We start from the raw sequence: 14866 nt of genomic DNA on the forward strand, positions 1-14866 counted from the left end.
CTTACATCCGTCTCCCAACCCTCTCTGACAGAATACTTCGCACTCCCTGATAAAGAGAAGCACACTCACCTGTTCATACGTCATGCTCAGGAACAAACTAACGGCGCTAAAACAGCCACCGTGAAATGGTGCAGTTGGAGTGTTGGACTCGACTCGGATCAATAGTGGACTCGACTCATTTTTTTTTTTAATGACTTGGACTTCAACACTGGCGACTCGAGACTGGACTCGACACACACACACGTGATCACTTTGCCATTCACCTTTCCTGGCTTTGCTTTCCGTTCACAAACTGGTGCTCGACCACGCCCCCTGCTGCCACAACTGGTAAGGTAATGTACTGTTTGACTAGATTTGGACAATGAGACAGAGTGTTAGTATCAGCTAAGATTTTCCTTTCCCAAAAAACCATCACAAACATTTCTCAGTTCACATGTACTGTACCGTCACAGATTTTCTAATTCCAGAGGATTTCACTGCCAACTATTTTTCTTTAATAGTTTGCAGTGAAATCTTTTGGTTAGTTTCACCAAAATTTTTCATACAGGGCGTTCAAAACCGTTTGACTTGCAGTACATACAGTATATTTAGCTCCTCTTGCCGTAAAGCCGATGAGCTGTTGCCATGGCACGGCGTCCGTCATCTGTCCGTCGTCCACAATTCAGTTAAGTCGTATCTCCTCCATCAATTCTCCACGGATTTCCATTCCGATCATTTTGCTTGAAAGAATTCATCATGCCACACACAACTTGGTCGTTGTTTTGTCAAAGTTTTTACTAACGAGTTCATAATTAGACCAAATGAATGAATTTTCCAGGCCTCTCACTAGAATTGTATCTCCTCTCTCATTTCTCACCTGATTTCCAGTTCTGATCGATGTTTTGGGTAGATCGTCCATCAGGGAACAAAATGCAATCGTTTGTTTGTTGATTTTTCTTATTGTCAACAATTTGTTTCCTACAACTTGTTTATTTTCAGTTAAATCCCATCTCTTCCCTCAATTCTCAATAGATTTCACTTCTGGCCTGAGTTTTCCCAAAAGCATCGTAGCACAAAGATCATGGCTAAATGGTAGAGCAAGCAGCACAATGAATCAGAATCACTTTATTAATCCCCGGAGGGAAATTCAAATTTGTTACCAAGCTCCTGAATCAAAGAAGTCGTCAACGTGTCTAAAAATAGAAGATAAAATCGTCTGAAAAAAGAAATAAAAATAAATTTTAAATAAGTTTAATAACTTAAGTAAAAGCAAAATGAAATGATATACAATGATTCATATATATATATATATATATATATATATATATATATATATATATATACACACTACCGTTCAAAAGTTTGGGGTTACTTTGAAATGTCCTTATTTCTGAAAGAAAAGCACTGTTCTTTTCAGTGAAGATCACTTTAAACTAATCAGAAATACACTCTATCCATTGCTAATGTGGTAAATGACTATTCTAGCTGCAAATGTCTGGTTTTTGGTGCAATATCTCCATAGGTGTATAGAGGCCCATTTCCAGCGACTATCACTCCAGTGTTCTAATCAGGGCTTTGAACCGGTTCAAGGAACGAAAACGAAAACCGGGAACTTTTTCCATTTCACATGGAACAGAAACGAAACCAGAAACTTTATTTTTTATGTTCCGGAACAGAAACGCTTATTAAAAATAATGGTAACCGGTTAATACCGGTTTTTATTTCGTTCCTCAAAGTTTCCGTAGCCTACAAATAAAAAAGTCATTCTTCTCCTGCGCAAGTTTCTATGACCCGCTGGGGTTCACTTCCTGTGTGACGTTCGCTGACTGAATGGAGAGAGCGGGAGGGTGGACTACTATCACGTCTCCACATCTTAAATAAGAGGTAAATATTGCAGTCTATCGTTATTCAAAAACATCAATTTCAAACACGATATCAATATATTTGTCCACGTTAATGAGAGGCTCGCGAACATTAAATGACGTTAACCTCTGTTAGCCTATCAATGCATAGGGCCTGACTAGCCTTTGGTAACACACTAAACGAATTATCTTTCATTTTTGGTACTTTTTCTGTTTGTGTAGATGGGAAGACATACTGAGAATCCAAATCGCCAACATTTGAAATACTTGTTTTGAATTATTTCTTGTCTTATTTAATGAAGGTTGTAATAGAATTAGCCTACATTTGGCTTAAGCCGGATGAGACAGAGACATAATTTTATAGCCATTTGTTAAACAGCTGACGGAACGTAATTAACCGTTCCGGGAACAAAATTTTTTTGTTCTAACCGGTTCGGGAACATCTATTTCATGGTGGAACCCAAAACCGGAAACGTTAAAATTCTGTTTCTGTTCGGAACGAACCAATAGGAAAAAATTTGTGGTTCAAAGCCCTGGTTCTAATGGTACAATGTGTTTGCTCATTGCTTCAGAAGGCTAATGGATGATTAGAAAACCCTTGTACAATCATGTTAGCACAGCTGAAAACAGTTGAGCTCTTTAGAGAAGCTATAAAACTGACCTTCCTTTGAGCAGATTGAGTTTCTGGAGCATCACATTTGTGGGGTCGATTAAATGCTCAAAATGGCCAGAAAAATGTCTCGACTATATTTTCTATTCATTTTACAACTTATGGTGGTAAATAAAAGTGTGACTTTTCATGGAAAACACAAAATTGTCTGGGTGACCCCAAACTTTTGAACGGTAGTGTATATTGCACCTGCGTTAAGGATACAGTATACATGGTAAGACAGTGTACCACAGTTATACAGTGGCATTGTACAGCTTGACTGCAGCAGGTCGGAATGATTTCCTGTGTCTCTCAGTTGTGCAGCGTGGAAGAATCAGCCGTTTACTGAACGTGCTCCTGTGGCTGATCAGCTCCTCATGTAGAGGGTGGGAAGGACAGTCTAAGATTGTTTTTATTTTGGACAGTGTCCTCTTCTCCAACACCACTGTCACAGAGTCCAGTTCCACGCCTACAACATGGCCGGCCTTCCTGATGATCTTATTGAGTCTGTTAGTGTCCTTCACTCTCAAGCCGCTGCCCCAGCAGACGACAGCGTACAGGATGGTGCTGACCACCACAGACTCATAGAACATCCGCAGCATCGTTCGGCAGATGTTGAAGGACCTCAGCCATCTCAGAAAATAGAGACGGCTCTGGCCCTTTTTGTGTACAGTGTCCACGTTTTTGGAATGCGCTCTCTCCTCCTAGTTAAGATGCTCTTAGCGTTAAGAGGTTTTTGGGAACCCCACCCATGATTGTTTTATTTGAAAGAACTAGACCTTTTGCACAATACTTGGTCATTGTTTTGTCAGTATTTTGCTAATAAATTAGTAATTAGGTCAACTTCATACGTTTTCTTCTGACTAGAATTGTATCTCCTCTCTCGGTTGTCATGCGAATTCAGTTGGGATCGACGTTTTTGCTCGAGGAACAAAATGCAGTCTTTTGTTGATTTTTGCTGTTGTAAACAATTAGTCGTGGAGGTTGGTCCTGTCTCACATCACATTTCGGTTCTATTTGATGTTTTGGTAGTCAGGGTTGTTTTGGTGGCAGGCCAGATGATCGGCTACATCCTTGACGACGTTCTGGTTATAATCATTCAAGCAAGATATCAATACCTAATGACAAATCCTGTACAAATGTATTCTGATTGATCAGGGTATGAAATGGAACAGAGGAGCACACCTTTACATTTTGCGAATGCATGTAATGCGCCTTCATAATTCAATTTAGTTGAATCATTCCGTATATGTCTGTGGGATTTTCTTTGCTGAGATTTTATCCCGTCTTGCTTTGCTTTGTCGTTCAGGTGGCCATCCAGCTGAATGACACGCATCCGGCCCTCGCCATCCCGGAGCTGATGAGGATCCTGATGGATGAGGAGAAAGTGTCCTGGGATACAGTATGCTAATGTCTATTTCACTGTATACTTCAGAGTATAAAATCTCATTATCTGTAGCCGCCTTATCCTGTTCTACAGGGTCGCAGGCAAGCTGAAGCCTATCCCAGCTGACTACGGGCGAAAGGCGGGGTACACCCTGGACAAGTCGCCAGGTCATCACAGGGCTGACACATAGACACAGACAACCATTCACACTCACATTCACACCTATGGTCAATTTAGAGTCACCAGTTAACCTAACCTGCATGTCTTTGGACTGTGGGGGAAACCGGAGCACCCGGAGGAAACCCACGCGGACACGGGGAGAACATGCAAACTCCACACAGAAAGGCCCTCGCTGGCCACGGGGCTCGAACCCGGACCTTCTTATCCAAAAAATAAAAATACCAGCCGTGTTTCTGTTTAATATAATCATAATGATTCTATAAGGAGAGGTTTATTTAACATTTCTGGAAGGAGTCTGCAGTATCGGTAACAGGAAGTAAGTTTTCTGTCACTGGAGAATAGCAGGGGAGAGGATTTTAACAGGACAAGCTGTGGCGTGGCTTTCTTTTTTTAGGTCACACCAATTCAATTAGTTGGTTCTCGGAATTGCCGCTTGAAGAAAATGCAAAATGAAAAAAAAAAAATCGAAATCAAACTCCCACCAACAGAAAAGGTCGCGTGACGTGAGGTCACATGACGTCGAAAACCAATCAAATCGCCCCTTTCACTTTAGATAAAGACTTGTGGAAGAAGCATGCCTGTGGAGGGGAATCCTGCAAAGCCTGTATTTGTGATTGTTAGGATATTCAGCGAACAGAAGCGTAAAATCTTTGACAAGTGTGTTGAAATTCTGTTTACTGGTTTGCCTGTATTGTTTGGTCTATTTCCACCGCTAATTTTACCATCAGAGCATTTTTTTTTTTTTAATTTTATTTTTATTTCGCCTGCTCGCTTCATATTTTTCCTGAAAAATCCGAGAACCAACTAATTAAATTGGTGTGGCCTTAAATTCACTTGAAAATAGAGAAGAAAGAGAGGTTGGTGAACGACCTTGTCATGGAACATCCACAACATGAAACTATAAATGGATAAAAAGTATGACATATCATTTATTGATAAGTAATTAATTAAGAAATGAAAGGACAGTTGTGATGCACCACCCCATCATTAATTATTTTGCTGTAACAGCAGACGCTGGTCATGTTTTATTCCTAACATGATTATGTCCTCCATGTGTATTCATCATTTTCTCTTCTTCCCTCGTTCTCATCTTGCAGGCATGGGACATCACCGTGCGTACCTGTGCCTACACTAACCACACCGTCCTTCCAGAGGCTCTGGAGCGTTGGCCTGTCGACCTGTTCCAGAACCTCCTGCCTCGCCACCAGGATATCATCTACGAGATCAACCAGCGCCACCTGGAGGTCAGCTGAGAAATCCTGTTTATTATATTTAATCCTATCTTACAGTACATGAACTTTAGCAGAATGACAAAAACATTTGGACCACGTTTACACCCGGTCATTTTATGGCTCTTGTATCTGGATTGTACGCCACCTGTATTTAGTTGTGCGTCTGGTTGAAACCTGCTGGACGCTGTATATAGTATGCAAACCAGTACTCCAACCAGAGGTGGACAAATCCCTCAAATCGCCTCTTTGAGGAGAAGTGTCATCACAAGCAGACAGCATAGCTGGCACAGACTCCACGAGTTTGTACAAAAATGATGTCTGATTAATTGTAGATCAAATCCATCGGTGTGATCTGGACACGTGCTTCAGTAGAAGAGATTAGGTGTGAGGAAAATCTGACCTTTTGGACCAAACTGTTAGGGGTCATCCATAGTTTTCATCATTATCACGAGCGTACAAACCGTACGCGGGGGGAGGGGGTTAATGAACAGGCGTGCACTTTTTAAAAATGAAAAAATGATCCGTGAATGTGCGAATCGGCGGCCGCCATGTTAAAAATTTCGCGCCACATCGGTGTTGTCAGCTAGCTTTACACGCTTTCTTTCTTCAATACAACAACAATGGCTGACCCAGATTTTGACCGCATTTACAAATTAATACCGCTATTCACAAGACTCCTTCAAACGAGTACGAGCAGTTTTTAAACATTTCTTGTTTCCTGCATTCATCTGAGAAGTGGCAGGAGGCAGTTAGGGCAGGACAGGCTGCTTGGAAAGAATCAAAAACGAACGTTTCAAAGCAAGCTGAGCTGTGCCGGTAAGCGATCGTCCGGATGGAAAAAAAATCAAGTCGACTTTTACAATTCGGGATTATTTCTCTTGTAAAACGGTACGTAGGATATCATATGGGTATTTTGTACTTGCGTCAGCAGTCAGTTGAATTTTATACAGTCACTCTTCTTTTCTTCCATTTCAGAATGAAAGTCCTGCATGACCAGCCCCAGCTCCAAAATATGTTTTATTCTTTATTTTCAACATTTAATCTGGAGGCAAAAACAGTGACTCTCTTTTAAAGGGAGCTGTTTCCTTTGGGCTTCTCATGAACAATGGATTTCCTATTGACCCTTCCCGCATGATGTCATCGCGCCGCGAGATTTCGGTAGGCGCCATATTGGAAGACCAAGTACACATCTATGCAAGTACATACATACATAAAACAAACTGCACCTGAAATGTAGCCAGGGCTGGTTCTGCCCTAATCTGGACCCGGGTGCAACATCGCGCAACCCCCCAACCAAAAAAAAAAACCACCAGTCTAAATCAGGACAACCAGTGTTCGAACTACGGGGGTACTCGGGGGATCCGAGATCCCCTGAAACAGACATGAGATCCCTTGAAAACATGATTTGGGAAATGTTGGGGGGTCTCTAAAATATTGGCAAAATGATGTTTATTGACATAGCAATCGTGTGTAACGGGAAGCATTTGCATATCCGAAGTGTTGTGTTTACATCAAAGATAAAATAAACCGATATGACAACGACTGCTGCTGCCAGGTTGGTTGTTGAGTAGCCTGACTGTTTTTTTTTCTTGTGTGTGGTATCATTGTTGACGCGAGGTTGTTTTTTGAACATGCCAATGCGGACACGATTTCCCCTGATGAGTTATGACTTCAGACGCGATGCGTGTGTGGAGGTGTGGAGTCCGCGTGATATGTGCGTAAGATAGGCTTCTCATGTGTTTGGAGATCCGCGCTCCGAGACAAGCGCAAGTACCCCCCCCAGGGAAAAAAAGGGACCCCCCGAAAATATCGGCATAGTTCGAACACTGAGGACAACCATCACATAACTATAACTATAAACATTTTATATCAACTATTTTAACTAAATGGGCTATAATAAATAAGCCTGCAGGCAGCCAGGGCGGGCTGCCTCAGAAAAGTAACCATTCAATGACACAAATGAAAGCCTGCAGCCACGGTGGGCTGCCTCAGAAAAGTAACCATTTGTCCTACCTTAAAACTCGTTTTGCTTTTTCTGCCTCCTTTTTTGTATTTTCGACCCTGCGTTTATTTTCTTTCCTTTTCTGAAAACCCGATTTGTGTCCAGACATTTTGTTCTGCTACCAACGAACTAACTCGTCAGGTCTCGTCTCTCGAGTCCGCGATGAAGGGCAACAATTGATACATTTTTACAAACAGCCAATAGGGAGGTTGCAACGTTCAGGCTCTCCTTTGCTCAGAGACACTCAGTAATGCACTTATTCTCTGTCTCCTGGCAGAAAGCTCCTTGGTTTGCTCCCCTTGTGTCTCAATCACAGCTGGTATTCTGTAGAAAGACTTCTTTTCACCTTTCCCATCAGCTTTGTTGGAACCCTAACACAGCACAAAAGTTTACCATTGTAGGTTTATGATGAATCAAGTGCCTCGTGGGTTTAAATTCCGCGCGCTGCCGTTATTTCCCCCTGATCACGAGTTTGTTGGTCTTCCAATATGGCGCAGGGTTTGTTTACTTCCGGTTTCCGGTGACATCAGTGGGAAGGGTCTATTGTTCAGGAGGAGCCAAAAGGCTCCCCTTAAAAAGACAGTCCCAAATTTTCAAAAATGAATCGCCTGCTTTCTATGAAAACTTGTGGACCCATCTTGTGTCTTCTTTTCTTCTCTTGTGAATCTTTGTATTGTCCTGTCATCCGATTTTAATAAAAAGTAATACAAGACATGGTTTTATTTTAAATTGCTATTCCACGTAGATCCATAATTTTTTTTCCACTAATGTACACTTTTTTGGGGGGGAGGGGGGTTGCTCAAAAGTCTACTCTTTGTAGACTCATGATGATGATGAAAATTATGGATGACCCCTGAACATGATTATTATTTTAAAGCAGATACGCAGAACCTTTATTTTTAAATATATTTCTGAGTGGATAGTATCTCCATCCTTGACTCTTGTATGCTGCATAAATGGGAATAAAAAGATATATTTTTGAGAGTTAAAATTGATCACAAACTTGGCATTCAAGCTGCCCCACTGAGCCAGCCAGCCCTGAGTGTGTGACGTCGCAGCGGGAACCGGTTTTAAGGCCGAGGTCTTTGACAGCTATAGACCAAAGTCATATAAATAAAAATTTACGGTGAAAGTAAGAAATCCCGTTACCGACTTGCTCAACTAAGACTGATTTGACTTCACTGATTGTGGGTCAACTCTCATTAAAACAGGATGGGTGTTATAACTTATGCAACATACATGTACAGCGCCCTTCACAATTATTGGCACCCCTGGTTAAGATGTGTTAAAAGCCTTAAAATAAATTCAATTTTTATTGCAGAAGCATAATCTCACACTGAAAATTGTATATAAAAAAAGTAACCCTTAAGTGAATTTAAAAAAAAAAAATTTCTAACTAAAATAATTATTTTTCATAAAATCACATGTTCCACAATTATTGGCACCCATAATTCCTAGAAAATAAATGTAATTGAAGCATTTCTGTCATTTCTACTGTAGTTTATAAAGTTGATCAGAGTATCTAGGAACCTTTAATTAGTAATTCATCACATCCTGTTTTCCTGGGGTATAAATATGATGTGACACAGAGGCCTATTTCTCTTGTCCACTCTTCAACATGGGAAAGACAAGAGAACACACCATTCAAGTAAGGCAGATGTGTGTCGACCTTCGTAAGTCAGGCAATGGCTACAAGAAAATAGCCGCTTGCCTACACCTGCCCATATCTACAGTCAGAGGAATCATCAAGGAGTTTAAAACAACTGGAACAGTGGCAAACAAGCCTGGATGAGGATGCAAGTTTATCTTGCCACCACGCACAGTGAGGAGGATGGTAAGAGAAGGAAAAAGTTCTCCAAAGCTCACTGTTCAAGAATTGCATCAAAGAGTAGCGTCTTGGGGTCACAAAGTCTCCATAACAACCATCAGGCGCCATCTACATGCCAGCAAGCTGTTTGGGAGGCATGCACGGAAAAAGCCTTTTCTCACTTATAAGCATAAACGTAAACGTCTGGAGTTCGTTAAGCGGTACTGGGACTTCAACTGGGTCCGTGTGCTTTGGTCAGATGAGACCAAGATGGAGCTTTTTGGCAACAAACACTCCAATACATCACAAAAGAGGAGTATGCGGAAAAGCACCTCATGCCCACTGTGAAGTATGGGGGAGGATCGGTGATGCTGTGGGCCTGTTTCTCTCCCAAAGGCCCCGGGAACCTTGTTAGGGTGCATGGCATCATGAACTCTCTGAAATACCAGGACATTTTAAATCAAAATCTGGTGGCCTCTGCCCGAAAGCTGAAGATGGGTCGTCGCTGGGTCTTTCAGCAAGATAACAACCCTAAACATGTGGCCAAATCTACACAACAGTGGTTCACCAGACACAAAATCAAGCTCCTCCCATGGCCATCTCAGTCCCCAGACTTCAACCCAACTGAAAACTTGTGGGGTGAGCTGAAGAGGAGAGTGCATAGGAGAGGACCCAGGACTCTGGATGATTGAGAGATTGTGCAAAGAGGAATGATCGAAGATCCCTGTCTCTGTATTCTCCCATCTTGTGAAATGTTATAGGAGAATATTAAGTGCTGTCTTGTTGGCCAAAAGGAGCTGTACAAAGTATTAACATTGGGGTGCCAATAATTGTGGCACACATTATTTCATGTAAAAGAATTATTTCTTAATGTGGGATTTTTTTCCCCCCACTGAATAAATGCACTTGAATTAAAGGTTGGATTTTTCTCTTTTTTTGCATTGTTGTCCTAGATTATTTAAAAAAAAAAAAATGAATTTATTAGAAGCCTAAGAACATATCTTAACAAGGGGTGCCAATAATTGTGGAGGGCGCTGTACATGCATGCATTTTCACTGATAAAACGTAAAAGGCTAATTAAATAATCAGATGAACTGAGACAATCACATTCTGAAGCAAATTGAATAATCTTATACAGGTAACTTAAACACACAGGACAAGTTACATGTATTAAAGGCGTCATTGCATCATTTTTTTCATTAACTGTGCGGTGGTCTCTAGTATGAATGAATGCCCTGTGAGCCGGTTTTGGTGGGAAAAAAAATGCTGTGGTTCTCCTGTTTCAGGCTGTTCTAGTTTGGTGGAGGAGTGGGTGGCGGGAGAACGACAGGATTTCAGCTCTTACTCATTAATATTCATGACATGTAAACGTGTTACCTCTGATTGGCTAACAGCACTGTGACGCTACCTCCAGTGGGTCAGAACAAGCGGATGTGGGTGTCTTTGTAAAAACTGTTTCGATTGGCTATTATGGTCTCGACATCGATGTTTTGACCAATAACAATGTAGATGTGGCAGCGGGGGCGTGGCCAAGCGGCAGTCTGTGAATGGAGGGCGGAGTCAGGGAAGGTTAGTGCCAGAATCACTGCACCTGACGGGAATTAACGTGTGTTTGTGTGTTTTCCCCAGTGACCACGCCCTATAAGAGGAGAGGGAGAGCAGAGGAAGGGGGCTCTCTCCCCAACCAGAACGCTTGTGTGTACGTGGGTGCTTGTGTGACTGGGAGGGATTCATTCATTCATTCATTTATTTAATTGAATACTCCCTGTGGCAGCGGCTCTCATCAAGGCACGGAGCGGAGCTCGCCTCGGGGTGTGTGGGGGGATAATGTCCCCTGGCTGGGAGCTGACGGGCCCTGGCAGCGCTGGTACGTTCGGGAAAGGGCAAAGGTCACTGGCTGCCAAGTCTGGGGAGGCTGGGACCTCCCCTGCCCGAGTTACGAGCATGCAAAGTCGGGCTGGAGCCGCCATTAGAAACGAAACTGATGTGGAGCGCCGCGCCTCGGGGTGAATTATGTCTCTCTCCTCGCGCTTTCTTCCCGTGGGCGGTCGCGAGCCAAGGTGGGCGAGGCCATGAATACTAATTTTCGAAGTGACGTAACTTCGTATGGCTTTTTCTGATCCGCTCGTTTTTCTGACTATTTTCTTTCATAAGCTAATACAGGGAATGGGAGTAGAATTACATTTTCGCATGCATATGCAACTCGGAGTGAACTATGGTATTTCAAAAAGAGCCAGTATTAAACGTTTTTGGTGGAAGGGCAGGTGGAAATGCAGGTAAACAACGAGTGGTGTTTTTGTTGTTTTGTATCCATATGAGAGTCGGAGCTTACCTGTCTGTGTTCTCGCTTCTTGAAGGCCGACTTTGTGGCCGATTTGTTTTGGAACAATCTGACTTTCAGTTGTTCGTTCAGTTCTCCGTTCATTCACTTCTTCCACATAAGGGCGAGATATTGCTGCTGAGGCGAGCATATCCAGCGGAGAAATCAGACGGCTGGTCCACTCATTCTCCATTTTCTCTGTAGTGAGTACTCCGCCATTACTGCTCGGCTCAGGCAATTACTAAAACCCGGGATGGAATAGGACATCACCTGTTTTAGCAACAACTGCGGGGAGGTCACTGCCCGAGCAATAATGTCCCGTTCCGTCTGGGGTTTTAGCAACAACCCTCGGCTCACACTTCGGGAGAACTGGTGCAACTGAACTTACTTTCCTTTTCTTGTAGTTTTCTTTTCCTTTAATTGTTTGATTCTGCACCCTCTTTCAATACGGGCTTATAGCCAACGCTCCAACAGATCAGGGATCTCGTACGAGTCTTCAGTAAAATGTGCAGAGCAGAGGAGAGACCACTTCATAGGTGCCCAATGTGCACGTGAACTTCTCTCAAAATGCAGCCAAATCTTTGCAGTTTGAACATTCTTGGGCCATGAATGCAATGTAAATCCACCTTCTGTCGTGTTGCTGCACCGGCCAGCAACACATCTACGTGGCATGGCGATAAATTAGCTCAAAATGGAGGATCGGAGTTGCAGTCAGCTCTGCGTTTTAGTATAGCGGAAATGGCGATGAGAGAGACTTCCTGTGGTGACGTCACAGATGTCAAGGTCATTCACTCAGACCGCTACCTATATGAATCATTTTAATCATAAAAGTTACTATATTAGATTTATTGTTAATGCTTAACTATTCCTGTGCCATTCTTGAGGTCTCAAGGCGTTTATAAACAAAGTGAGGCCATGGTTCTGCGTTTAGGCTTTAAATTTGCCGACTTTTAAATAAGGGCCTAGATATAGTGCAGAATCTTGACTATTAAATATTTACGATACTGAACGTTTACTTTCTTGGTTTTGAAAGTTTCAAAATTTTAAAATTTCAATTTTAAAAATAATTAAATCTTTTGGACCCCACTGTATAGGTCATGAATGTACACAAAATAGCCTGTAAGTGAGGAGAAAAATCAATATATTGTAGTTAAGTTGTGCCTTAAGTATTTACCCCCCTGCTGTCTAACCTCTAAATTAGTTCGGGTGCAATCCATTGTCATCAGAAGTCACGTCATTGATGAATGGAGTTCACTTGTGTGCAAATAAAGTGTCATGCATTTTCAGTACTGTATAAGGAGACCTGTTCCTAGAAGACCAGAGTTTGTTAGAGAACATACCGAAACAACACCATCATGAAGATCAAGGAACTATTGTAAAACAACTTTAGGATAAAGTTGTGCAAAAGTATTAATCAGTGTTACTCACTGTTACTATTGGAGCTGGGACTTGAACTCAGCCGAACCTTAGCCAGACACCAAAAAGCAACAGGGCAAAGGATTTTGTAAGGGATTAGCAGCAGGCTGCCAGGTCGCTCCGTTGCGTGTGGTTGTTGATGTTGATTTGAAAGGTAACTAAGTAAATTACAGAGGGAAGTGAATACTTAAGTCTGATTGAAAAATAATGTAGCGAGCGTGCAGCGTGGAAGAAGAGTCTGGAGACAGAAATCTTAGTTTCTCGGTCGTTAGCCTGTGCTACTCGCGCTCAATAGCACTGGCTTTACTGCTTTAACATTCGTTAACACTACTGATGAACGACTTGCGGTTAAGCTCATGTTGGCCTTCGAGAAGGCCGAGGGCGATGCATTTTTGGTCCCTCCCACTATAAATCAAAATCTGATTGCCACGGCCTTCTGTCCCGGCAGTGAAGTCCTAACCAATGAGTGAGCAGCTCTAAACTCTTCTCAGCCTCGAGACGACAAACAAACAAATCTCATTGGGTAACTGTTTTAATGTTTTCAAGGCAGTAGCCCTTTCATTTCTGAAGCAAATTTGATAGAAAATGAGGCTGAATTAGAAGAGAATAATTATAATGAAATTATGAAAGAAATTAAATATAACATTTGAAATGCTGAAATGTTTGGGTTTTCTCTGAAGGCCTAGAAGGCCCTGACGGTTCCCATCTGGTCTTTGGTTATTAGAATATATACAGGGCTCGAAATTCGCGGTGGTCCGGTCGCCCGAGGCGACTTAATTTGTCATTTGGTGGGTAATTCCTGTCACTAGGCAGCCCGGCTGGCTAGTTGAAAATAAAAAATATATATGAAGTGAAGATTCAGACTAGGGCTGTGCGATATATCGAATATACTCGATATATCTCCGAAAATTCTGTGTGAGATACATAAAATTATTATATCGTAACTATCGAGTATTTTCTGGTCATCTGCCGACTTGCGTTTGTTTCGTGTTTGTTGCGTTTGTTTAAAACCTTTTCCGGTGGTTTTCTCCCTGTCCCTCAGGCAGTAACGTGAGAGGCTGCCTAAGGGTAAAGAAAACAATAATGTCACGCACTCGCCAACCAATCCCGGGCGACATCTCGGTGCTGAAAGGAACTTGCGGGAAGATTTTCTAGTTTCGGTTTACAGCGCTGACTCAGTTCGTGCAATCGCTGGTGTTGTATAGGCTACCGTGCAAGCTCTGTCGATTTCAGCCACAAATTAAAAATGGAAGCGGACGAATTGGTTCCTAAAAGAACTAGTAAGGGGTCAGTCATCTGGCGTTTTTTTTTTGGATATTGCGAGGAGGACGTGGAACAGCAAATGCCAATTTGTAAAGTGTGCAAAAAAAAAAAAAAACCTGTCATCACGAAAGGCAGCAGCACTACAAAGCATGTTGGACATATTTTGGGTGCAATAGTCATGATCGTCAGTATATTTGTTTTTAATACGCGTATACCAAGTTGCCAAGTTTTCCAATATATTATTATTTGTTGATATTATATTATGGTGCTCTGTGTTGTTCTCATTTATATATTTAAAAACAGTATCAAAATACTCGGGTCTTGAAATAAATGCACATTAGTCATGAACAATGGTAACTACTCTCTTTTGTGTTATTTTTGACAGAAGTAAAATTCATACATGAACAAATTTTGGCGAGTTGATTTTCTGTTTTGCAAGTTACTTTGGAAGGTAACTAGTCCGGCTGGCTGGTGAAAAAAATATATGAATTTTGAGCCCTGATAGATGTACATTTTTAAATTCCTCTGGTGCTTGTTATGAATTTGTGCACGATATTGTTGCTGCATCGACTCATTTTTATCCCCCACTGGCCAAAAGGCCTGAAGCGGGATTATGTCGTGGCGATGTCCGTCTGTCCCAGGAAGAGTACTCACCTTCTGAAATCAACTCCTCTCACAATTTTTGGAGGGATTTCACGAAACTTGGCAGGACTCTGTGTCAATAATATGCATATTGTAACTTCGTTAAATTTTACCAGAGTCACAGCCC

At 42.0% G+C, this 14866-nt stretch overlaps 1 protein-coding gene across 1 annotated transcript in view; it reads left to right on the plus strand.

Moving 5' to 3' along the window:
* The window catches only part of pygmb (phosphorylase, glycogen, muscle b), a 79568-nt gene that overhangs the window by 38819 nt on the left and 25883 nt on the right, over window positions 1-14866 (plus strand). Inside the window, exons 9-10 of the mRNA XM_060929184.1 lie at window positions 3800-3892; window positions 5155-5301. Of these exons, the coding sequence (XP_060785167.1) occupies window positions 3800-3892; window positions 5155-5301 (240 nt within the window). The remainder of the gene's footprint in view (window positions 1-3799; window positions 3893-5154; window positions 5302-14866) is intronic.

This window comes from Neoarius graeffei, chromosome 1 (assembly GCF_027579695.1).
Source record: "Neoarius graeffei isolate fNeoGra1 chromosome 1, fNeoGra1.pri, whole genome shotgun sequence".
NCBI lineage: Eukaryota > Metazoa > Chordata > Actinopteri > Siluriformes > Ariidae > Neoarius > Neoarius graeffei.